The sequence below is a fragment of the Rousettus aegyptiacus genome, unplaced genomic scaffold (assembly GCF_014176215.1).
Source record: "Rousettus aegyptiacus isolate mRouAeg1 unplaced genomic scaffold, mRouAeg1.p scaffold_m13_p_2, whole genome shotgun sequence".
NCBI classification, from domain to species: domain Eukaryota; kingdom Metazoa; phylum Chordata; class Mammalia; order Chiroptera; family Pteropodidae; genus Rousettus; species Rousettus aegyptiacus.
The window spans coordinates 129,161,203-129,183,919 of NW_023416295.1; the positions used below are offsets into that span (position 1 = coordinate 129,161,203).

Consider the following 22,717-nt stretch of genomic DNA (forward strand, 5'->3'; position numbering starts at 1 on the left):
CTTGAATGACTGTAGTTTGGGAAATATTTAAGGAGCTGTATACATATTAGAGAGGGGCAAAGAGTCACTGGCTGGAGAAGGCAGAATCCCAGCATGGGGTTGGGATGTCTGCAGCCAGCTCTGGAGGGCCATGAGAAGTGCAAGGTGGGACAGGTTGCTGCAGTGTAGATAGCTTGGGATATACACACATTATTTACCTCCCTGGGAGTCAGTGTCCTCTGAGTCAGAGAAGGGTCAGGACTAAGAAATGTCCTGAAACATATAAAAATTTGCCAAGGGGAAAGAGGAATCGATTCTCTTCCGAGTAACTTCATCGAGCAGAATCATGACAGAGAAGTGAACGTTGGAGGGAGGCCAATTTCACCTCACAATGAAGAAGGACTTTCTTCTAATGAAACTCTCTGAAAATGGGTTGGTGGATCTGAGGAGAGGAGAGCTCTCCTCACTGACTTCTGGTAGAACTGGGGAAGGGATCCCCCTCTGGTGCTTCCCAGCAAGTGCACCGTGGCCTTCCACTGAAAGAAGGAAGAAGGGAGAGAGAGAACCGTTGTGTTCTCAGAAGCAGGCTGAGTCCAGGTAGCTGGTGGCCCATGCTCCCAGGGTCCAGCCACATGCCCAAGAGGAGATGCTTCACAGTCCAGTTGAAGGCCAATTCTGGTTGCTGGGAATGGGATGAATGAGAGCAGGAAGAACAAGACTCTGAAACCTGAGAGAAGGTGCTCCTTCCCTCAGCCCTCATGAGATTCAAGGATGCAGATCCTGCCGCAGACATCTGAGGGTTCTTGTCCATGGAAAACCACCACAGCCTGGATCTGAGTGATAAAGAACGTGGCCAATCTGCCTCCCAGCCTGAGGCCCAACTCAAACCCTGGTTCCAGACTGAGGCAGGTATTCAACGGTGCTGGAAATCTTCAAAGGTGCCTGCCCAACTGACTCACAAGGTGGGGCCCAGATGGTTAATCCGAACCTGATGTTTGGGTATTAGAACATCCATGCTGGATTGGTTTCCTCAGGGAGCAAACTCAAGGTATTACTGCTCTGCTCCTTCCACTTTCATCAGGGGCTGTTGGAGAGCTGTTACCCATGCTCATTTCCTGGGAGGGATGTGGAGAGGTCATAGATTGTGAGAATGCCCATTAGGGTGTAGGGTGAAGCAGAGGGCAGAATTCCTGAGCAGCCCAGAGCTATTTTCAGGTGATGGACTATCTTTAGCTTGTGCCCCCAGATAAGGTCATTATAAGATGACCCCATTAGGCATGTCCCTGTTCTCCTCAAGGAGTAGAAACTCCGTCAAAATTCTAACACGAAGGGTTCTGTTCTTGCCAACCAGTTTTGGGAAGATGGACAGAGCCTATTTGGTTTGAGGTAAGCCCTCTTGGAACTGTCTGCATAATGGGTAGGGGTGGTGTCTACTGCCTCCCCATAAGGAGCTAGACCACTAGGAAATGTTAGCATTTGTCCACCAGGCAACAGTCTTCATAGAGACACTGATGGTGATGTCATATTTCAGGACAGACACATTCTTCACCAGCCAGCAGAGACTCTTTCTTACAAACTGCCATCTTGCCTTTCTTGGCCTTGGCAGCGTGAAGACTTGTAGCTGGCATCAGGCAATGGAGGCTCACTCAAGGTGGACAAAGGCAGCAGTGGCAAATGTCAGCTGGCCAGGAAATGAGACCACCAAGCTGCTGAGAGACCAACCCCCTCAAACAAACAGGACAAAACCTGGCAAGGCAGGGAGCACCTGCACCTGTCAGCTTATAATGGACAAGTGCCTGCTGAGCCTTGGGGCAAGGAAACATGGAGGAGTCAGGAGGGAAATGTCAGTACTGAAGAAAGTGGACTCAGGAACCCGATCCGGAGTCGACACTCTCCAACTGAGACCAGTGGACAAAAATGCAGAATGCATATAGACCTCACAGCAGGAAAACATGCATCTGGCAGAGGCTCCCCAGCAGTTGGTGAATGTAGCCTGTTTACTGCTGTTCTATGGACCTAGTCCAGGGACCGGTGGTACAACACGTGGAATAGACTCATCAGTAAGACAAAAGGTGAGCAGCTTTTGGGCAGTGTTAGGAGGGGAGTTGTGAGGAGCAGAATTCAGGAAGGAGGGGCTGACAGGGCTGGGCGAAGGTGGCAGGGAAGAGATATTGGAGCTGGGAGAGGGTAACCTGGGTGTGGAGGATACAGAGTAGAATCCCTGGGCCAAAGCAGACTCTGGAGAAAGGTGGTGTATTTATTTCCTGTTGCTGCTGTAACAAATGACCAAAAACACAAATTTACTGTCTCAGAGATGTGGAGATCAGAGTTTTAAATGAATACCACTGGGCTAAAATCAAGGCATTGGCAAGGCTACCTTTCTTCTGGAAGCTCTAGGGGCAATCCATTTCCTTGCCTTTTCCAGCCTCTAAAGGCTGCCCACGTTCTTTGGCTTATGGCACCTTTCCTCTCTTCTTCGAAGTTGGCAACATTGGTCAAGTCCTTTTCAGGCGGCATCACTCTGACCTCCTCTTCTGCACCCTCCCCTTTCACATTTAAAGATCCTTGGAATTACATTGGACCTACCTAGATCATCTAGAATAATTTCTCTGTTTTAAAGTTGGCTGATAAGCAACCTTAATTCCTTCTGTAGCCTTAATTTCCCTTTGGTATGTAGCAAAACATATTCACAGGTTTGGGGAATTAGGGAGTGGACATCTTTGGAGACCATTATTCTGCTACCATAGGAGGGATGGTGAGGAAGGGAGACCTAGAGGTTGGAGGAGTGAGGAGGTGAGTATAAGACTAATAGGTAGTTATTGTTCTTGAACAAAGGAGAACCATGCTTCACCAAGGCACTGGAGATAACCTCGCTTCTCAGGGTTAGTATGAGATCATTTTTCAGACTCAGAACAATGGAGCCATGTTATGTCTGAGGTCTTGCAGACCATAATGTGTTATTGTTCTTTGCTGCAGTGTGCCAACCTGCGGGAGGCCATGGCTGGCGCCAGACTGAGGGAGCCCAATCATCAGAGATACCCGGGTCATCTGGTGGAGACTGACCAAGAGCCTGGGTAGGTCATGATATTCTGGCTGCAAGGCATGGATAGCCACTGAGTGTCTCCCTAGGCCTGGATGGTCATGCTGCTCTTTCCTGGGATGTCTGGAGGGTGAGGAGGCTGATAGATGGGACAAACCCTTGGGGCAGACTCAGAACCAGTTGGGAGTCTTGGGTTGCCAAAGAAGGGAGCGGGGCATGGTGGGGGTGCATGGAGGGTCATTGTGAATGGAGCTTTTGTTCACTCCTTGGCACATACCCTGCCTAGGAAGGCTGATGGCTAAGTGGAGATCACTGTGGCCTCAGAGATTTAGAGAGTTGTGAACTTCCAGCTTATGGGGACATCATGGTATTGATGGCTCTAGTGGTGCCTCCAGAATTTCTTCATGGGTAGTGTTGAGAAACTAATTAGAAGTGATGGAATGGCAGACCTGTCTCAAAGCTGGTTTGCAGAGGAGCACATCATTTAGGGGGTCTGTTTAGTTGAGGAGGCTTTGGTATGTGGACCATTAATGGAGATTATCAGGGCACTAGGCTCTTCAGGGTCCCCTGAGCACTAGCATTTGAGTGCTGGTTGAGATCACTAGCTTTAGGAACAGCCAGACCTGGGGTCAACTCAAGTTCAACACTTATTAGCTGTGTGACCTTAGATAATACATACTTCCTTTCTGAGCTTCAGAAAACAGAGATAATAATAGTACATTATGAGCACTGGATAATGTAAGTAGTAAATAAGACGATGCATGTAAACCTTAGCACAATGTCTGCACACAGTAAGCATTTCAATAGCCATCCATTCTCAAGGGAGCTGGAGGATATTAGGCCCAAAAGAAATGCGGTTTCATGTCTGAATGAAAGGGGGTTAATTTGCCATGCAAGGAGTTGGTCTAATGCCTAAGAGGCCACTGGCTAGCTTGGTCCATACCAAAGGATCAAAAATGCCAAATAAACCTCAGGCTGGGTCATCCCATTTCATTCCCTTCTGTTTGTGGCCTCTGCTCATCCAGAGCGAAGTTCTGCGGGACCCCATCTGGGTGTCTTGGCCATAGGGAGTTGCCGGGCTAGGAGAGATGGGAACTAGCAGGAAAAGCTGAAGGCCGAACCAAGACTCTGGAACACACACGAGGTGTTAATACAGGGGTTGCTAGGTAGTACTTGGCCATCTGGAAGACACTGCCCCAGAGGCATCTGGTGACAGGGAAGTAGGGAGAGGAGTGGCAGTAGGTGATCCCCAAACTTTACCCCCAGGAACATTGTAGAGAATGACCCCAATCCACTGGGGTCTTTGTTCCAGAGCCCATGGGTTCTGACAGTCCAGGGAGTGGAGAGGTCTCCCCCAAATCCATCCTCCTATCTCTACTCGAGGAGAGAACCTCTTCCCCTCTGGGCTGCTGGAAGATGCTAAGACACACTGATTGCAAAGTGACATCTGAGGCCCTCTGTGTTTTCTGTCCTCACAGGGTGGCTGGAGACCAGAGCCATGGCTGAAGTCTTTCTCTTCAGGGTCAAATCAGGGTCATGGGTCAACAATGTGAGTGTCAGCAAAGGTAAAGATAAGGGCTTTTGGAGCCACACTAGCCTGGGTTCATCTAGGCTTCTGTTACTTACCAGCTACTTAACCTCTCTGGGCCTCAGTGTCCTTGTCTATAAAATAGGGATAATAATATACCTACCTCATGAAATAGTGAGGATTAAATGAGTTAATACATCCAGACCCATGCCTGGCACATTGTCAGTGCTATGTGAGCATGGCTATTGTTGTTGTCTTCTATCATGCCACAAAGCACATCCTGGGCACTGACCTGTGTCATGTTTTGAGCTGTTTTGGGATTATGGAAAGTCCAGAGTTTCAGAGAAGTGCCCTGCCTGTCCAGCAATCATCAGATGTGTCTCACCCATTTGAAAGAGACTTTCTGAGAATGCACCTTGGTCTTTGCCTCATGTTTTGTGGCAGGGGAGCCAAGAAAGAGAGACAGAGAGAATGAGAGAAAGAGAGACAGAGACAGAGACGGAGACAGATAGAGACAGAGCCAGCACTCAGAGTCACCAGGCTTAATCTGTGGGTCACTGTCCTGGGCCTGGCAAGGAGATCGGGGAGGAGGCCCAGCCGTGTGCTCAGATCCTTCATCACCCGCAAAGTCTTACCCCATTCACTATGGAGGCCCAATGCATGGCACCCCACAATTGCTCAAAATATACATGTCGAATGAAGCAATGATGAAATAATTGGTAAAAGTGTTTCTGGGCTCTCTCTTTTTTCAGTTGCCTTTGATGCTGTGTCTTTCTTGGGAAAAGCTAACCTGTTTTCATAAGCTCTCAACAGTGACTGCTGGTCCAAGTAGAAAATGAGCAAGGCCAGCAGTCTATGTGCCTATGGGGTGGGAGGGAGAGGCCAGACTGGTGTCCGTTTGCCTCCAGGACCCTCCTAACTCCAAGTGTGTTTCCTAAAGCTGGCCCTGAGAGCGGTAACTTTTCCCGCCTCGGCACCATCGGCTCTTTCCTTCCCCATCATATCATCACTGCACTGACTCACCTCATGTGGTTGGAGCTCACCTAAAGCCGAAGCGAAAGCCAGACGAAAACCAGACTCTGTCCTCTGCACCTTGCCCCGGCCCCTCAGGACCAGGACGCAGCATGCCAAGCAGAGGCTCCGAGAGCGCAGCTCCAGTCCCTGCCTCCCTCTTCCCGTCCCTAGCTGTGGCTCCCGCAGTGGGAGCAGAAAGGGAGGAAAGAAATCTGGGGAGGTTAAGAGGATAAACACGCTCCCTCACATGTTTCCGATCCCATAAGGATAGGAGCCTGGAATAGATGAACCATGTCCCTGCCTCTCCACTATAGAGAAAAGCTGCCAATTCCGAGAGCACCAGGCACATACATACCCATATGTAAGGACCAAAGCAAATGCAAAAAAAAAAAAAAAAAAAAAATAGTGAAAGTTCTTTTTTGCTTATTCACCATTTTAGATGTATAAGATTCAGAGTTTGTAGGACAGAGCCTGGAGTGTGGTAAGCCCTATATGTTTATTTAAAAATTAAGAAAGAAAAACACAGAGGTTTTTGCTGTATATCCTTTTTTTTAGTACCTCTGACTAGTTAAAGTATTTGTTGACTTCCAGCCCATAGTTTCAATCAGCCGAGGGGGATTTTCAAAGACTTTGGTATGCCATTGGCAGAACACCTTCAAATGAGGGAAGAACATTTCCCAGACTTGCAGGGACCTGTTGGAGGGAAGCCGAGAACTTTCTTCTGCAGTCTCGCCCCACCAGTGCCAATCGCCTACTAAATCTGAGGGGTGGGGGCCAAAGCTGCTCCCCACCGCCCCCTGCATGTCTGCCCCACCCTTCCTGCCCAACACTAGCCAGCTCCAAATTAAAATTCCAGCTCGCACAGCGTCCTCTGATGAGCCCAGGCCCCTTTCCTTCTGCATGTGCAGACTACCTGTCACCCAGCACCAGGAGGTGGAAACCATAGTGAGAGGCTGGGCTATGCATCCAGGGTCCCCACAGTTTAAGCGCTGGGTTAAGACTAAGTCATGGCCCAGAGCTTGGTCCTATGTGCCTATGCTGTGACCCATAATTTGTGTGAGGCCCTTGCACAGGAAAACTCAACTCCAGGGACCCACCGTGCCCACGACACAGATAATGGCACCACCTTCAAAGCCCAGGGCAGAGAGAGGTTGCTTTACTGTGGACATTTGTGTCTCTATGTCTCTAGGTCTGAAAGTCCTAGAGAGGCTGGTAGGATTCCCAGCATTACTAGGCAGCCTCAGCTTCATGAGGGAGAGGTGGGTATCCAGCTTCCCAGTCCACAGAAGGTCCAGTCTCCTCTAAGCCCCACCATCCTGAGAATCCAACTGAGATCAAAGCTGGGACCCAGAGCTGGAGTGTGGGCAGAATTCCCGTTGGCTTTGTTGGAGGCAGAAGAATTCTTCCCTCAACTCCTCCCTGAGGCAAGGACTTTGTGAAGAGTTGCCGAGGCTCGTGCTGCTCCACCTGCCCTACCCGATCCTGCTGAATCTGGTTTCCAGCTCACAAGTAGGGCTGCCAACCATTGCCCAGTCAATAGTTGACTCACGCCTCAGCTATTGCTCCCCACTATTTGTGCTGAACACACGAGATAGAAGGTTTGCAAAGATGAAGACACTGCGACTTTCTTTCTCCCCTGGAGGTGGATGTGGTGCCTGGGCCAGGACATGGGTGTTACTTGTGCGTTCAAGTGTAGAGTGTTCTCAGGGCAAGGGTTTGGGGAGAGGAATGGAGGGAAGTACAAGAAATAAAGAGTCATGAACTCTGTCCTCAGAAGGTGCCCAGGCTGAAGGGGACAAGAGACCTGCCCTCTGAACATTGACCCAGCGACAGAAGCAGGTGGACAGCATTGGGCTGGGGAGGGCCCCACACAACGATCTGGGGAAGGAGTAAGAGAAACAACCTTATTTCTGTCAATTCAATTCAGTGTTCGCTGAGCACCTCCAGCGTGCGAGGCTGGGCTGAGTGTATGATGTGAAGGTAAGCCAGATGTGTTTCCTGACCTTGGCGAGTACACCATCTATCTAGTAAGACCTAGAGGACGTGTGCAAAACATTTTTCTATTAAAAATGCGTGTTATTGAATATGTTCTATTCCACACCTCTTCTATTAAAGACATACAGATTGTGGTGGGGCTCTGAGGAGGGAGCTCTGGGATGGTATTGCAGGATTTGCCTAATCTTTGCCCCATGGACACCTGAACTGGTCAGCTCCCTGCATGGTCATCCATGTTTAGAAACACTGCCCATATTCTCTGTCCCTGTACATTTCTGTGAGGCAGGCCAGACCAGTCATCCTTGTCTCCCCTCTGCCAGAGAGACCAGCAGGGCGGGGCACTGTAGCTCACTTAACCCTGCACTTGTCTTATGCTGATGGGAAAAACGATGCCCAGTGAAGCTAAGTAATGTGTCCTGCCAAGTCCTGGTAACTCGACAGAAAAGCTCAGTGAACTCCGTGTAATCCCTCCCTTCCTGCCACAGTGAAATTCCAGGCTGGGGTGGGACTCTTCCACACTGCAGTGGTGCTGGTACCTGGCTCCCCCAGGTGAGCATCTCCATTGTTTCTAGCTGTCCAGGTCTGGCACTACAGGAGGGGTTGCCCTGTCTGCTGGGTGGAGGATTCCTAAAAAGCCAGACATAAAGTGCAGCTTCCCCCCGTGTCAGGCATCCAAACACCCCCTGCCACTCACGCCCCCTTGGTCCCTTACATCTGGATCTGAGCTTGGCACACTCTAGTGATTCTCAGACTGGCCAGAATACATTCCTGTTCCACCAAGCCCTTCCCCTTCCACAGCATAGCTGGGAGGAAGAGGAATGCAGAGAAGAGAATGTCCCAGTGTCTCAGGGAGGGTGGAGCTTCCCCACAGGTAGTGGGGACTATACCCAGGACCCCTGTTGTGGTGGGGACATGCCTGATGGCGAACTACCAGTGGAAAGAGAACTCGTGCTAGAAGTCCCCAGACACTTGCTTCAAGCTTAGATCTGTTCTATCAGAGGCTAAAAGGCCCCCAATATGTCTCAGGGCCCCCGAGACACTCATGCTTATTTCCTGAGAGGCAACAACGTGTGAAATTGGTGAACTCAGTAAAATTAACCTGAGTCTCAGGAATTCTCCAGGCAGGGAGGCAACCCAAACCTCATTGCCTAAGACCTGTAAGGCCAGCTCCGGCCATTGATCTGTCTGTCTGGATTTACCTGTCCACTGCTTTCGCGTCATAGCCTCTAGTGAGCAATCATATTTTGGCTGATCCTCAGCAGCTCGAAGTCATTTTCCCACAGCCGTGGTTTCCTTGTGGCCAAGGACAAGCCCTGACAAGAGATCCTGGAGCTCAGGTTGGGTCCTCACTCTTTTACTCTTGAAAACATAGCCCCTCAACCCTGAGACTTCAGAACCATCCCCCTCAACCCCTGTCTCTAGCCCCAGCCCAGGGATGCCCCTCTCATCGCTCTTGATAGCCCAAGCACTGCCTGAGAGTCCTGCTTCTGTTTGGGGGAGGCAGAGAGGTGGCCCCATTCAGGTCTGCAGCCAAAAAGAGGGGGTGTGGTTTAAGACGGACACATGCCAAAGCCTAACGAGATTCCCTCTCCTCTGCCTGATGCCACAGCCCACCTGGACAAGCTTTGCAGAGCGTCTTAAAGGGTCCTCCCTAAAGCAACTGGGGCAGATTGCTATGCCAGCTTCCTGGTCTTCCAAACCTGCTCTGTCTAGTCTCTCTGGAAGGGCAATTCATAGACTTAGAATTTCGTTTTCCATTCCCCTGGCCCTGAAGGAGACTTTGGGCCAGAGCCCACAGAAAGCACAGCAGTTCCCGCTGCTCAGAGCGGGTTGGTTCTCCGTTATAACAGGCAGGCAGATTCTCAACACGTTTCTGATGAGATTAGAAGCTCCTGCAGGTATGTGTTTGTGGCGGCCCTCAGCCTGTATCAACAGATACGATGACTCATTTCTTGCCTAGTGGAATAACTGAGAGCTTGCTGGAACACACCTGGGGGGCCAGGGAGCGGGCAGGGCAGCTCCCCCTAAAGAGAGACGTGACTGCTAGGCTGAGCCTCAGGACTTCTATGGGGGATCCCAGGGGTTTCTTGGGTTTGCTCTCTCCCACAGGGTCCTGTACCAGCTGAAGTGCAAGGCAAAAGGTTAAATACTATAGAAAATGCTGAATTAGGAAGAGCTGTGGAAGGAGGGGACTGCCTCTGCAGAAAGCAAAGTGATGTACACCAGAGGCTGAGGGTGCCCCCCCACTTTCACTGTGTCTGGAGCTTGGGGCTTGGTGGCATTTCTGGCCCAAACCTTGCAGGAGAAACTTTCTCTGGACTCTGGAATAACTGCCTCCACCAAGAAAGGAAATTCTCTGGTAAAGGATGGGTCTAATTCTCCCCCTGGCACATAGCTGAGGAATCAAGCTACGGCTGCCTTCCAATTGCTGAAACTTCTTGCGGCAACCTGTCTAGAAGAGTCACAAGGGCAGATTACCACCAGTGGGGACTCGCATTGTCTCCCACTCATGGACAGTGTACACTGTGCTAGGATGGTTGGCCATATCACTGGTCGTGTAAGGATCCCTCGAGACCCTAGCCAAATGCCTCTTTGCTTCCTGGCATCTTTCTCGGGCTCTTCACAGCCCAGGGCCCCCATGGGGAAAGTGAAACTTGCTGGCAGTGTCACTAACTTGCTGCCAAGACATCAGTGCTGCAAGGCAAGGTTATTCCTAACTAAGCAGAGCCTGCCAGGAAGAAAGTGTTTGCACCCCACACCACTGTGCAGGTGTGACGGTGAGCTCACAGCTGCCCCCCAGGCGTGCCCAGCCCACTTAATCATTCACAGCTCGACAACTCTCCCGCCCAACCCCGTTCTAGAAGATAAAAGAGGGGATTGTGGTTCCCGGGTAACAGAGCCACCTGCTTCTTCCTGCTGAGCTCTGTTCTTTCTAGCACCTCCCAACCCCTAGTGCCTAGTACTCTTGCTCCACAAGGATCAAGCCATCATGTCTCGCCAGTCGAGTGTGTCTTTCCGGAGTGGGGGCAGCCGTAGCTTCAGCGCTGCCTCTGCAATTACTCCGTCTGTTTCCCGTACCAGTTTTACCTCCGTGTCCCGGTCCGGAGGTGGTGGTGGTGGTGGCTTTGGCAGGATCAGCCTTGGGGGTGCTGGTGGAGGAGGCGGCTATGGCAGTCGGAGCCTTTACAACCTGGGGGGCTCCAAGAGGATCTCCATCAGTGCCGGCGGCGGTGGCTTTAGGAACCGATTTGGTGCCGGTGCTGGAGGTGGCTATGGAGCTGGAGGTGGCTATGGCTTCGGAGGTGGAGCCGGGGGTGGATTTGGTTTAGGTGGTGGAGCTGGTGGTGGCTTTGGGCTCGGTGGTGGCTCTGGCTTTGGCCTCGGTGGAGGTCCTGGCTTTGGAGGTGGCTTTGGTGGCCCCGGCTTCCCTGTCTGTCCTCCTGGAGGCATCCAAGAGGTCACGGTCAACCAGAATCTCCTGACTCCTCTGAACCTGCAAATCGACCCCACCATCCAGCGGGTGCGGACTGAGGAGCGGGAGCAGATCAAGACCCTCAACAACAAGTTCGCCTCCTTCATCGACAAGGTGAGACATGATCTTTTGTGAAAAACTACTGTGAGTGCAGAATAAATGCTAGAGTAGGAAGAGGGTGAATTTATGAAGGTATGCAATCCTTCATAGTTTACAGTTATGTGTTTTTATTTGTTTCTGTGTCCTGGATTTGTGGCCCATTTTCTTAATTAGACTTGGAAGAGACGGTCTTAGTTCTTCCCTTTCAGAGAGTACCCCATAAGGGCTCCTTGAGTACTGTTAGGCAAAGAGATGAATTCTGTACTTTGTGTAACGGGGCCGATTACAGAGAAAGGTAGAAGAGTTCATTGGGCAGTAGCAGTCTGAGGCCTTCGCAGCCACTATTGCATTGGACCTCACTCTGCCCAGCCGTACCCAGTGCTATCTGTGCCCTAGATAAATGCCTTGTCTCCCCAGAAGTGAGATTAGGTGCTTCACTCTGGATCTTCCAGAGCCCAGGGACAGGCACTGCATATGAGAAAAGTTTAGAGGGACAGCATGAGGTGGGAGAAAAACTGATGATTAATCAATGAAACATGAAATCTAGTTTTTCGATTTTTAAACTCTGTTTCCTCCAGGTGCGGTTCCTGGAGCAGCAGAACAAGGTCCTGGACACCAAGTGGACCCTGCTGCAGGAGCAGGGCACCAAGACCGTGAGGCAGAACCTGGAGCCTTTGTTTGAGCAGTACATCAACAACCTCAGGAGACAGCTGGACGGTGTCCTCGGGGAGAGAGGACGCCTGGACTCGGAGCTGAGAAACATGCAGGACCTGGTGGAGGACTTCAAGAACAAGTGAGTTGCGGTGGAGTAGACAGGGGAGGGTGATGGCCTCTTGGTACCAGATGTACTTCATAACCAGACCACTGCTTATGCCTTTCTCACAGGCTAGATGCATATCCCTTCTATAAACACCCAAAGTACTAAAATAAAATCCAGGTCTATGTTTAGGAAGTTCCAGCCCCAACTCAGCTCCTCTGCGAGGCACTTAGCCACCGGCCAGAGCAACAAGCCCTACGCCCTTGGTACCTACCGGCTGGTGAAATAGCAGCAATGTAATCCTTGCTCTTTTGGGCTTTCCTCCCAAGCACCCTCAAAATACAGAGCATGAGCTTTTGATGGATTCCCCACAAAGCGGAAATTGAAGACATAACCCAGTTTCATGGTTCAAATAATTTCTTTAGTCCTTATGAACCAGTGCTGCTAATTTTTAAATTTTTTTTTTAAGGCTGTAAAAGCTGAAAAAAGCACTAGTGATATTGACTAGGTTTGCAGATGGAGAGAAATAGCACAGCTTTTCTAACAGGGATATTCTTGGAGCAATTAAATTATAGCAATTAAAGAATGATTACCTGGTGGCCGGTTAACGAAAAAGCAATATCCTAACGGGTAAAGAGCTTGTCCAGGGGCTCACACTCCCAGTGCCCCCTCTCTGCCTATATGTTGTGAGAAGCCCCTTTCCAGTGGGAAAGCAGGCTGACTTTATGCAAGTGACGTTATGCAATTAAGACCCCAGGCCTCACCTGTCCCTCATCTTCTGATAAGCACTTCCCTTTTGCTCCCAGGTATGAAGATGAAATCAACAAGCGAACCACGGCTGAGAATGAATTTGTGATGCTGAAGAAGGTGCGTGGGTAGAGGGGAACTTGTCGCCTGTGGCTGTGCTCTCTTACGGTGTCAGGTCATTTAGGTCAGGGTGGAAACCATCCTGCAGTGCCAACCACCCCTGTTTCTCTAGGATGTGGATGCTGCCTACATGAACAAGGTGGAGCTGGAGGCCAAGGTCGATGCACTGATGGATGAGATCAACTTCTTGAAGATGTTCTTTGAGGCGGTAAGAGATGCCCTTTTTCAGGACCCAGTGAGACGGTCACTGGGTCACCACCAGGGATTGGGGTCTCCAGGATTAAGCGACTTCCAGTGGCTTCTAAGCTGTGGACACATCCCTGTCTTTCCTATCCCTTTAGTATTACTCACACTTTATTACTTATAAAGCCAATTCCTTTAAAAAAAAGAAAAGCCAAATTTAAAGCAAAAGACCTCTTCTTCAACGATCATTTTGCAGAGTGAGGTTTAGAGTGAGTTTTAGAGGCACAAGCATGCCTTTCCTGGACCTCCCCTCTCTGTTTTCTCTTAGCATGGCAAAGCACTAGACTAGATTCTTTTGAAATAAGTTATGACTCAAGGAGATTCACATCTGATAGATTACATAGTATATTTCCTGGAGGTTCACAGTTGTTAAAAAATTTTTTTAAATAGATTTAATATGGTTCGGGTTACTTATTAACTTATCTAAATGTTTGACGTAGGTGGCTATTGTTTTTTTTCCTCAAGCTGACATACCAGAACGAGTGAAATATTTGAAGGGACCTGACATAAAATAATGCAGACTCAGATGACTGACTTCAAATCTCCTTGCAGGAGCTGTCCCAGATGCAAACACACGTCTCAGACACATCCGTGGTCCTCTCCATGGACAACAACCGCTCTCTGGACCTGGACAGCATCATCGCTGAGGTCAAGGCCCAGTATGAGGATATCGCCAACCGCAGCCGAACAGAAGCCGAGTCCTGGTACCAGACCAAGGTTGGTGCCCTGGCGAATGTGTCCTGAGTGAGGGGATGGACATGTGTCTAGGATTTTAGGCCATGACAAAATGCTAAGTATGGGGCTCCTAAAACCTGTGGAGGCCTCTTGGGTTGAGATATGGGGATAGTCATGTGTGCCTTTGCCACATAAACTCAAGAACCTTAAGGAGAATCTCACTTTGAATTTCACACCAGTGTCTTTAGGAAAGCAAAGCACTAAAAAGGAAATTATCTAAGACCAGATCCACCTTGACAAAGCCAAAATCAGCCTCAGGCCCCAGATAACCAGAGCACTTGTCACCTCTTGGTATCTCCTGCCTGTGAGTGTTGGGAAAGTGTTTCCACCCTCGTATAAATGGAATCTTTCTTCTTTTCTGGTGGCACCAGTATGAGGAGCTGCAGCAGACAGCTGGCAGACATGGCGACGATCTCCGCAGCACCAAGCATGAGATCTCCGAGATGAACCGGATGATCCAGAGGCTGAGAGCCGAGATTGACAATGTCAAGAAGCAGGTAGGGAGAGGCTGAAAGAAAGCAAGATGGGCCCTGAGCTCCATCTTGCATATATACCCAGAGCTGGAACAAGTACCAGAGTTTCATGGTTCCCGCATCCACAATGACCAGGACAACTCTGGAACCTCAGAAAGAAATAGCCCAGGCCCAGCTCACTACTAAAGTGTTCCCACTCTTGTTTCTTTTCCTTCTAGTGTGCTAACCTGCAGAATGCCATCGCTGATGCCGAGCAGCGTGGAGAGATGGCCCTCAAGGACGCCAGGAACAAGCTGGCCGAGCTAGAGGACGCCCTGCAGAAGGCCAAGCAAGACATGGCCCGGCTGCTGAGGGAGTACCAAGAGCTCATGAACACCAAGCTGGCCCTGGACGTGGAGATCGCCACCTACAGGAAGCTGCTGGAGGGCGAGGAGTGCAGGTGGGTTTCGTAGGGCTGACATCACAAGCCTGAGATGGCCTCACATTTAATAAGTAGAGCTTCTTCTCCACAACAGGATGTAAACACACACACACACACATGCACACACACACACACACATTATTGTGTGCATGATAATTTTCCATTATTAATCTGGTTTCAATCTGACACCTGGGCCTACAGCGCACCCACACAGTGCGGTCCCAACTCACTTTTCTGACTAATATTCTTGGATGCTGCCTTTCCTTCAAATAACTAAGCACTTCGACAGATGTCTTCCCCATTCTTCAAGTACCTTTCCTGTAGGAAGCTTTTGTGATTACTTCAGCTGTGTTAAATTCACCTGCTTTCGGATTCTCAAACTACTCCATTTTCTTCAGTCTTCTGACACTGCCCACTGCCTATTTTCTGTCAGAAGTATTTCTGTCATGTCAAGTCCCTTCACAGAATGTAAGCTCCCACAAGGAAAAAACTGCTTCGTACTTGTTCATAGTTCCCACAGCCTCTTACTCATGCTTTCCATATAATGGGTGGAGGAGTATGTGAATCATAATCTTCCTCTAATACTTATTTCTAAACCAGGTCTTCTTCATTGAGAAAGCGAGCTATCTCTCTAATTTAAGCAGCTTTTTAGGGTACACAGGCTCTTTGCTTAGAGATCAAGCTCTAAATGTGACTCTAGGACTTATCCACATAAACTCGTGCTATCTTTTGGGACATCTTTAACTCTTATTTTAATTTTCTCCTTTCAGATTGAGTGGAGAAGGAGTTGGACCAGTCAACATCTGTAAGTAACTTTAAACAGACATTAACAATGATGATGATAATATGTGGTATTCGGTACCAATTCAGAATCTCTGCTGTTTCTAGATTCCAGACACTCCCACCCCTATATATGGTTCTTTAACACACTTAGTAAGAAGTAGGTAGTGGAGGGGAAAGGGCACAGATTGAGACATGAAGCAGTGTGGCTCAGGTTTTATGTGGGACCTGCCTCCCTGCCTTGCCCTATCCCCCAAGGATTTAGCACCATCCCTTATCTACTATGTTCACCAACTTTCTGTTAGGAACCTTTACTAAATGACTTAGTTTTTCTGGGCCTCATTTGTTACTCTGTAAAAGCGGCCAGATATAGTATTAACACTAGAAAGGTCAAATAAATGGGATGGTAGAATCAATCTGACAGACTGGTCTCACCAAGTTCTCCCTCCTTTTTCTGCAGCAGTCGTCACAAGCAACGTTTCCTCTGCCTACGGCGGCGGCGGTGGATTCGGCGGCGGCCTCGGTGGGGGTCTTGGTGGAGGTCTTGGCGGTGGCCTCGGCGGCGGCCTCGGCGGCGGCCTCGGCAGCGGCCTCGGTGGAGGTCTTGGCGGCGGCCTTGGTGGAGGTGGCGGCAGCAGCAGCTACTACTCCAGCAGCAGTGGGGGCGTCGGCCTAGGCGGTGGGCTCAGTGTGGGGGGCTCCGGCTTCAGTTCTAGCAGTAGCCGAGGCCTGGGAGGGGGCTTTGGCACTGGCGGCGGGGGCAGCAGCTCCAGCGTCAAATTTGTCTCCACCACCTCTTCTTCCCGGAAGAGCTTCAAGAGCTAAGAGCTTGCTGCAAGTCATTGCCTCCCAAGGGCAGCAACCCGGCCCCTGGCGACTGCCTTTCTAGGTGGGTGCCAAGCCAAGTTTTCTCTTTTACTGGAGTGTAGTCTAGGCCAAGCTCATTGCAGAACCACAGTCTTTGGTTTCCAGAAAGGCCCTATCCCCAGTCTCTAGTCTCCTAAGCCGCCATTCTATGTTCTGCTTCAAATCAGCCTTTAAGTCTCTACAGCGTGGTCCTTGATGAGAGAAAAATCCAAAGTATTTCAGTATCTAAACCATCAAACAGGGTCCCCACCCCAATCCCAAATTTTGTTCTGGTTCTGACTGCCTTCAGAGTGTGTTCAATAAAATGCTTTTATAATATAAGCTGTTGTGCAGAATTCTTTTTTCAAAGCCTACAACCAGCCTAGAGACCTCTTGAGGGTCAGTGTATCCAGATGTAATTGGTTTCTTTGATGATTTACAGGGAAAATGGAATGACCTTGAAGGGAGAGTGGCCATTCAAGGTGGTCAGGATAGAGACCCCAGGAGGCTGAGAGAAGTTGCTAAAGCCTGTAAAATGAGGAAATCTCTAGAGGGCATGAATGGGAGCGTTCTTTGTATTGCAATTAGGACAGATTGTAGAGCCTTTTGTTGGAGAAAGTCCCCATTCAAGTGGGCCAATTTGCAAATAACAGTATAAATCAGCTTGAGTAAAATTTATAAATAAGGGGTATGTTGCCTTCAGAACCCAAAAAGGCCTAAAAGATTGGGCCTGTTGTAGTATTGTAGGTACCGAGAGGGTCAATAGCTGTTTCTTAACAGTGTCAGGGATGGAGTGATTTTTGGATTAACAAATAATTTCAGGACCTTAACTGAGGTGAACTCCTTTGTGAATATTTGTATGTCCTGTATGAGTGTGTCCAGTGAATTTCTTTGGGGGAGGACTCATCAATGTAATATCATAACTGTGCTCCTGGGGAAAGTCAGATGCCTTCAAGATCTTGCCTGCAAAGACTATGTAATGGGAGGGCTGTTGAAGTACTTCATGAGTGTCTGGGTAAAGATGTATTGTGCTCTTTCAGAAGGCAAAATGCAACTGAGAGCTTGTTGAAATGGCTCTTAGTCCCCACTCATAAAAGCCAAATATTTACCAGTTACTGATTAGAGAGGGTCAGCAATTTCAATAATATTGGGTAGTGGACCTTAATGAGTGTGACCATGGCATTAGGGTTGTGGTAATCCACTGTGAGCTACCTTTGTTCTTTCCAGCGTTAAAAACAGGCCAAATTAGGTTGTTGAATGGAGAAACAGTGTGTATATTATCTTTTCTCTCAATGTATCCCCTATAATGAGTTTCGCTCTGTGAAGAGCCTATTTTAATTTATATTGGGCATATTAACTATTTTAACTGGGGGAAGGTCCATAGAATACCATTTTGTCAAACTAATTTGTGTCAGCAACTTAATTTTAATTTGTTTCTCATTGAGTCAGAGTGTCTATGACCACTGTAAGATTTTTCAGGGGCAATTGATGGTATAATCATGTGAAATTTAAGTAAGTCAATAGTTCTGACAAGTAAGGTGAGGCACACTTGTTCGTTTCTATTTTGTATTTTATAACTTCTCCAAGATTACAGGGTACTTTGATTAAATTTAGTGACATACTCAGGCATAAGTATAATTTGAGCTCCAACATGGATTAAGGCCATGAAGATTTGCCATTTGATGTATTTCATCAGATGTTAAAGTTTATTTGTAGTCTGTGTGATAGAGCCAATCCACATCCCTTTTTGTTTTTTTGATGTATAAATTCTCTTGGTAAATTTTGGATTTTCAAATTCATAAAATTATGTTTCAGTTTTTTGTAACCCCCATGCCCATTTCCAAGTTTCTTTCCTTTCTTTCTCTTTCTTCCATTGCCTGCCTGCCTTCCTTCCTTTCTTCCTTCCTTCCTTCCTTCCTTCCTTCCTTCCTTCCTTCCTTCCTTCCTTCTTTCCTCCCTCCTTCCCTCACTATTTCCCTCCCTCCCTCCCACAACCCATTTCTTTTCTATAGTTACTGGATATACTTGTGGGAGAAAGGGATTCTCTCTACCCTGCTCATATCTATAAATTTCTTCCTCCAGAGAATATCAAATCAGTATCATCAGAGTTTGGGGCCTCCCCCATGTAAATATTGAATTAACCCCTTAGCTGTGTCACAAAGGTGTCATATAAGTTTTCCCCTACAGCCCTGAGGATGAGGATCTTTTTTTTTTTCTTTTTCCAACAGAGGCATAGGCAGCAGCAGCAACAGCGAAGGCATTTTGTAGGGTTGAGGTAAACCATCTGCCCTTAAGAGTGTGGCCTCAGTATGCCACTAGTAACTGCCCTTCCTCCACATGAACAATCACCTAATAAGACTATGTATTGCAGAGGTTATCAATCTTTCCCCTGAGCACTTGATAGAATGGGATTAAACACCTGCTTGAGACACACACCAGTGTTCACAGGGTAGGAGTCATTCTCTTCTGCTTATTGTCAGTCATTATTTATAGAAGAAGTGAGACACAATTCAATATGAGACATGCAGATAGGTCTGGGCTGAGACACGTGGCCCACTGCCACTTTAAGGAGGCCCTAGACCTGTACTCCTGACCCTTACTGACAGTTATTGAAACTTCTGCTATAGATCAGTTAGATCTATAACAAAAGGCTTGGTAGAACTCAGTAATGTAGCACAAAGCAGAATATCTCAAGGAGCAAGCTTGAGAACAGGCAGCAACACAACTCAAATAGCCCACTAGCCAGAAAGCATACACTCCCAAGCAGACAGCAGAGCCAGGTTGCAAGCCAAAGCAAGCAAGAAAGACACTAGCGGTAGGCAGTCATTATCTAGACATCCTGATCACAGCACCAATTATTGTGACCACCCTACAGAGGCAGAATGAATCGCCATTCAAAATTTGGTTTATGAACACACAATGTAAATATATATATGTCTTACCGCTAAAATGTACAACCTGAAACTTGCCAGATTTCGTTAACTAAGGTCACCATAAAAATTTTTTTAATTTTTAAAAAATTTGGTTTAGCTATTGGAACCGATGATGCCACACACACTAAGATAGTATGGAAATGTATATTACTCACATACTAAGTCTTTCTAAAGAGAGAACAACAGGCTTCTCGAGCTGGCCCAAATATGGCTCAAAAAAAAAAAAAAAAAAAACAGGGAAAAGAGACTAAAGTGAAATTTTTATGGTAGTTGGGGTGAGTCCAGGCTAAGGATTCCTGCACATGGTTTGAAGTTTCCACCAGTCACAAAGACAGGATTACCCAGGCTTTCTTATTAGTTTTCTCAGATGTAGGTAGAAGGAAAAGAGGGAAGTGTTGGGCTTAAACGTCTTCAACTGTCGAACATCATTACAGTAAAGTTCGTTTAACATTAAAAAAGTCAATCACATAATACACAGTTTCAACAGAATAAAATAATAAGAACAAAATGGTCATATGCTTCCTAATAATATATAATCAATAATGAATAATCAATATTTTCTCATTGAGATCAGGAAGGAAGGAAGGATAACTCTAATAACCACAATTATTCAGCATTATGCTGGAGAGTATTGCCAGTGCAATAAGACAAGACAAAGAAATAAACATCAAAATAGTTAGAAAAAATGAAAGTAAACTATAGTTACTCACATATGACATGATTATGTACATAGAAAATCAAAAGATTCTTCAAAGTATTAGAATTGGTAAGTGAATTTATCAAGGTCACTAGAAAATCAATATAAGAATCAATTGTATTTCTACATACTAGCAAGAAATGATCAGAAAATGAAATTTAAAAGATACCATTTCCAGTAGCATCAAAAAAAAATTGATACCTAGGAACAAATGTAGCCAAAGACATGCAAGATTTATATATAGAAAACTACAAAAGCTTATTGAATATAACTAAAGAAACCTAAAAAGAAAGAGATATCTACAGTCTTCATGAACTGGTAAACTTAGTATTGTAAGCATGTCAATTTCCCCCAATTGAACTATAGATTCAAAGCAATTTCAAACAAATGTCAGCTAGTATTTTATGAAAATTGATAAACTTATTCTAAAATATCTATGATAATGAAAAAAAATTCTGAAATAGTCAAAACAATCTTGAAAAAGAAAAAAAGTTTTTATAGTTCTAAATATTGAGACTTATTTTAAAGATACAGTAATTAAGAGAGTGTGGTATTAAGAAAATGACTGATAAATGGGTCAATGGAACAACATATAGCATCTAGAAACAAGCCACATACATACTCATTAGATTTACAACAATGAGGTGCCATTGCAGTGCAATAGAGAAAGAATAACATTGCACAACAAAGGGTACCAGATAAGTTGACTATCTATATAGGAAAACAAATGTTTCACTGTCTTAATTCATACCATACACAAAAATCAATTTCAGCTCTATTATAGTCCTATATGTGAAAGGTAAAACAATAATGTATTTAGAAGAAAGTGGAATCTATCATGATGACCTGAAGGGAGGCAAAATTTCTTGAACATCATAAAAATTGCTTACCTTAAAAAAATATAAACTTCTACTCATAAAATAGCATAAAGAGCAAAACATCAAGCCACAACCCAGGAAAAGACATATATAAAACAATATATCTTTCAAAGAAATTGCATGTAGAACATCCAAAGGATTACAAAACACTGTCCACAACATTTTTTTAAAGAGTGCATGAGAAATTCACGAAGACCAGGTACTGAGCCAATTTTAAAGACTAAAATTATGCAGACTATGTTCTATGACTATGATATACTAAATTTGAAATAAAAACAATAAGATATCTCAAAAATTCTAGTTATTTGGAAACTAAACAGAATACTTTTAAATAACCTATGGATTAGTTAATAAGGGGATGGTTTGGATTAGTTAAGTTTGGTCCTTGCCTGTTGTCTGCCCCTTTACAAAAGAGATATGGAGCAGCAGCCCAAGTAACAGTTCAACATGAAGGCAGATTTACTTCATCGATAAGATTGCTAGATTTTCAAATAAAAATATAAGCCGTGCAGTTCAATTTGAATTTCAGATAAATAACAAATAATTGTTTAATATAGATATGTTCCATGCAATATTCAGGATATACTTAATATTACAATTTTTTATGTGAAATTCAAATTTAACTGGGTGTCCTCTATTTTCTCTGGATGGCTTATTCATAAGTGCCTGAGATAGTAATGCCTGCTCTGAGTATCAAGCCTGCTGGCATGCAGTTGACATCTATGGAACTGAGTACTCAGCTGGCCTTCACTCAAGGGTGGTGAGGGAGGCCTGTAAGTGACCTGCTGAAGCGGAGCTTCTCACATGAGTTGGGAGAACCAGAGTCTTAGCCTGGCTCATTGGAAGTTTCCCTCTCAACTTTTAAGATTTTGTACGTCATGGCAGTTCCTAAGCTCTGTTTCCACCACGCCCTTGACTTCAAACTCTGCAGCTGTATGATAGAAAAGTAGAGAAGACGCTAATCCTCAAAATTCTCCCCCTGCTCCAAGCTTCTGCCTAGTGACCTGCTCAGCAGCAAGATGCTTGCCCACCTTCAGACAACCATGAAATAAGGCTAGACTGCAACTTGATTTATGAGAGTCTCTGCCAATGTTATTATAACTGAGTCGGTTATTGTTGTTCTTATGGAAGTTTTCCTTGCTCTTCATTTTTTTTTTGTATTCAGATAAGACTGTTTATGAAATACCTGATTAGCTAGGTTCTAGAATAAGCCGGTGTAAACAGGGCTTAAAAGATAGTCCATTTTTGTTTAAAAGAAAAACTATAATCCTTACATTGATATCTGGGAAGGTTTAAATGAACCTTCAACATTTATTTTTGCTTATCAAGATTTCCATACATGTTTACACTGAAAATGGTTTTTGAATATTACGATATTTTCCCAGTCAGAGCTATCTCCATGCTAATCTGAATATTATCTGTTACTATGCCCACAAATCTAATAACCTAGATGAAACAGACCAATTTCTTGAAAGACACCATCTGCCAAAATTCACATAAGAGGAAATACACAATCTCAATAAGCCTATATGTATTAAGAAATTAAATCAATAATTAATAACATTCCAAAACAGAAATCAACAGGCCCAGAAGGGTTCATTGGTGAATTCTATGAAACATTCAAGAAAGAAATTTACATCAATTCCCCACATTTGTTTCAGAAGACAGAAGCAAAGAGAATATTTATAAATCATTGTATGTGGCCAGCATTGCCCTAATACCAAAACCAGATGAAGACATTAGAAGAAAGGAAAACTATGGACCAATATTTCTTATGAACATAGATGCAAAAATTCTTAACAAAATATTAATAAATCAAATCCAACAATGTGTAAAAGTAATTATACACTATGACAAAATGGGATTTATTCCAGGTATGTAAGGCTGGTTCAACATTTAAAATCAATAAAAGTAATTCATCAATAGGCTATAGAAACAAAAATCACATGATCATATCAAT

General features: G+C 46.0%; 1 protein-coding gene and 1 pseudogene across 1 annotated transcript; both read left to right on the forward strand.

The window, feature by feature from the left end:
* Nucleotides 1-93: 93 nt before the first annotated feature.
* LOC107509775 lies at nucleotides 94-9,772 on the forward strand (annotated as a pseudogene).
* Nucleotides 9,773-10,464: 692 nt separating this feature from the next.
* KRT5 (keratin 5) lies at nucleotides 10,465-16,570 on the forward strand. The gene is made up of 9 exons (XM_016142574.2): nucleotides 10,465-11,142; nucleotides 11,706-11,920; nucleotides 12,691-12,751; nucleotides 12,864-12,959; nucleotides 13,547-13,711; nucleotides 14,101-14,226; nucleotides 14,421-14,641; nucleotides 15,394-15,428; nucleotides 15,864-16,570. Exons 1-9 carry the CDS (start codon nucleotides 10,546-10,548, stop codon nucleotides 16,226-16,228), a joined length of 1,881 nt encoding a protein of 626 aa, XP_015998060.2. The 5' UTR covers nucleotides 10,465-10,545; the 3' UTR covers nucleotides 16,229-16,570.
* The last annotated feature ends 6,147 nt before the right edge of the window (nucleotides 16,571-22,717 follow it).